This window comes from Cyprinodon variegatus, unplaced genomic scaffold (genome assembly GCF_000732505.1).
Source record: "Cyprinodon variegatus isolate N-32 unplaced genomic scaffold, C_variegatus-1.0 Scaffold583, whole genome shotgun sequence".
NCBI classification, from domain to species: domain Eukaryota; kingdom Metazoa; phylum Chordata; class Actinopteri; order Cyprinodontiformes; family Cyprinodontidae; genus Cyprinodon; species Cyprinodon variegatus.
The window spans coordinates 425,937-428,348 of NW_015151036.1; the positions used below are offsets into that span (position 1 = coordinate 425,937).

A 2,412-nucleotide genomic window follows, 5' to 3' on the forward strand; every position below is an offset into this window, starting at 1 on the left:
TGTCTTGTTCCGTTGGCAAAATGTCGCTTTTATCTCATCAATCCAAGAACAAATGCCCTTATTTTAAGAAAAAATAACTTATCTAGATTTGGATGTATTTCCAGTGTAAGGATTAGTAGGAGCATTTCTTTATATTTAAGCCTGTATCGCTTAAACTATTTAGATTCTCATTTTTTAAAGCCAAGCATGTCTGTTATTCTAGCACCGATCCACCATGTTTAAAAGCTTCATTCAAGCTGAAAAATTATGAATTTTACACCCATTGAGCGCTGCTGTGTAGCGTGTCCCTGGCCTGAAATTGTTGGAACTGTACACAGCTTGCCCTTAATAACCTTTCAGCATGCAGATATGGTCTTTAAAAAATAAAATTCTGAATAAAACGCACATCTAAGGGTGTCAGTTCCAATTCTGTCCTTACCTCTACAGCTAACGGGGAAGGTAATGCAGATGACATCTGAAAAGATTCAACGGAATAAAAGAAATTTAAGATGGAGAGGAATGACCTACAGGCAATCTTTTTAATACTTCTACTGACTTAATATCATAAAGGAGCAAATAAAAAACTAAAATGACCTTTCTCTGAAATGCAAGTGAGCCTTTAAATGATGAAGAAGCCGCAGGAGTCTGTGACGCATCCTAATTACCAACAGCGTTGCATAAAAACTCCCCTCACACGCTTGGCTCAAGCTGTGCATTGATTTTTACTTTGTAAATAATCCACTATGATATCTAACATGCATCTCCAGCTGATTCCCGCTGAACGCTCGTGTTGTCCAGGTTGTTTTTAGCGCCGTGGAGAACCGTTGGAGGCTGATTCACGCCTCAGTAATGAGGAGCGCTACGTTCACGTGTTTTTACAACCTCCCGCCACCTTGTTGATTATCCCACAAATGGAAATAAAGGTTTGAGGTTTATTTGTAGAATTTTTTGGGGGGTGTTCTGAGTGTTGTAACAGGTTAAAACAACAACAGCAGCACAAGACAGAAAGGCAGGGTTAAGTGAAGAGAAAAACATTGGTATGGTAACAAACCGTGTCTTTAGAGTGGCCCGTTAGGAAGAAATAGGGGGAGCCATGCTTGTCACTTTTCATGCACATGGAGAGACTGGAAGATACCATTCCTATAGAAGGGGAAGTAACAACCTAGACCAATCAATTAGTGATAGATCACTGAAATGGACAGAAGATAAACTAGTGTTAGTCAAGTCAGAAAAGGAAGCAAATATTATTGAGACTAAAGAATACAAGAGTACAATAAAAAGATTATTATGGATATAAATGCATGCTGTATTTTATCAGACGGTAAGATAATACAGTTGTAGTCTTATTAGAGGGAAATGAAGCTGATGATGTTTGTCCTCCTGGTACTCACCGTACTCGGGGACCTGCCCCGTCCCCCTCTTCAGGAGGAGACGAACCCGTCTGCCCCCAGACTTGATGAGCTCGATGGCCCTGGCGTGGGTCATGTCTCGGGTGCTCTCTCCATTGATCTCGATGATTTGGTCCCCGACCTGCATGGCAGAGAGGAAGATAAGGGAGTCCTAAGAATCAGATGGAGAGAAGAAGACATTTCAGCCCCAGCGAGCGCTCTTTGCTCAATGTGTTAGCCAGCTAGGAGGGAAAAGATTTTCCTGTATTATTGCAATACGTTTGGAAGTGTTTCATATCTAGAAATATCCCAAACTGGAAGGAATGAGGGACAAATTTATAAAAAAAAACCAGCTTTGGAATTTTCATATACAAACTAAACATTCACTTTATAATTATTGGGATTTGTCTAAAGGGATTCAATCCAGTGAAAGATGAGATTAAGCTTAATTTGGGGCAAAACTGTGATTAAAAAAAGAAGAAACCCCTCAGCTCTTTGTGGATGGATTCAGAGCAGTGGCGGCCGGCCCATAGGGGGCGCTGGGGCACCGCCCTCCCTGATAAGAAGAGAGAAACGTCAAATATATTTTTACAAATTAACTCGTAAAAGTCAGTTTTACACTGCAAAAAATCCAAATCTAGATAATATATTTTTTCTTAAAATAAGTGCATTTGTTCTTGGATTGAGCAGGAAAAAGAGACATTTTGCCAATGGAACAAGAAAATTTACACTTATGTATAGGTACACACTCTGAGTACACTGGAAAAACAATCTAGAAATAAGTTAAAATTTCCTAAATTAAGTGTATTTATCCTTAATTTGAGTATGTAAGTTAGTTAGTTTGCCAATAGGAAAAGTATTTTTACTCTAAAAATAAGATCATTAGATAATATACACTTTAAATAAGAAAACACGATTGTGTTTTCGTATTTTAAGTGTAAATTGTCTTGTTCCATTGGCAAAATGTTTCTTTTACCTCCTCAATCCGAGAACAAATGCACTTACTTTAAGAAAAAATAACTTCTCTAGATTTGATTTTTTACAG

The 2,412-nt window shown here is 38.3% G+C and overlaps 1 protein-coding gene across 1 annotated transcript in view; it reads right to left on the bottom strand.

Annotated features, from left to right (window-relative positions):
- Positions 1-2,412, bottom strand: part of LOC107095904 (membrane-associated guanylate kinase, WW and PDZ domain-containing protein 2-like) — a 147,610-nt gene that overhangs the window by 17,440 nt on the left and 127,758 nt on the right. Inside the window, exon 18 of the mRNA XM_015392271.1 lies at positions 1,371-1,509. Within this exon, the coding sequence (XP_015247757.1) occupies positions 1,371-1,509 (139 nt within the window). The remainder of the gene's footprint in view (positions 1-1,370; positions 1,510-2,412) is intronic.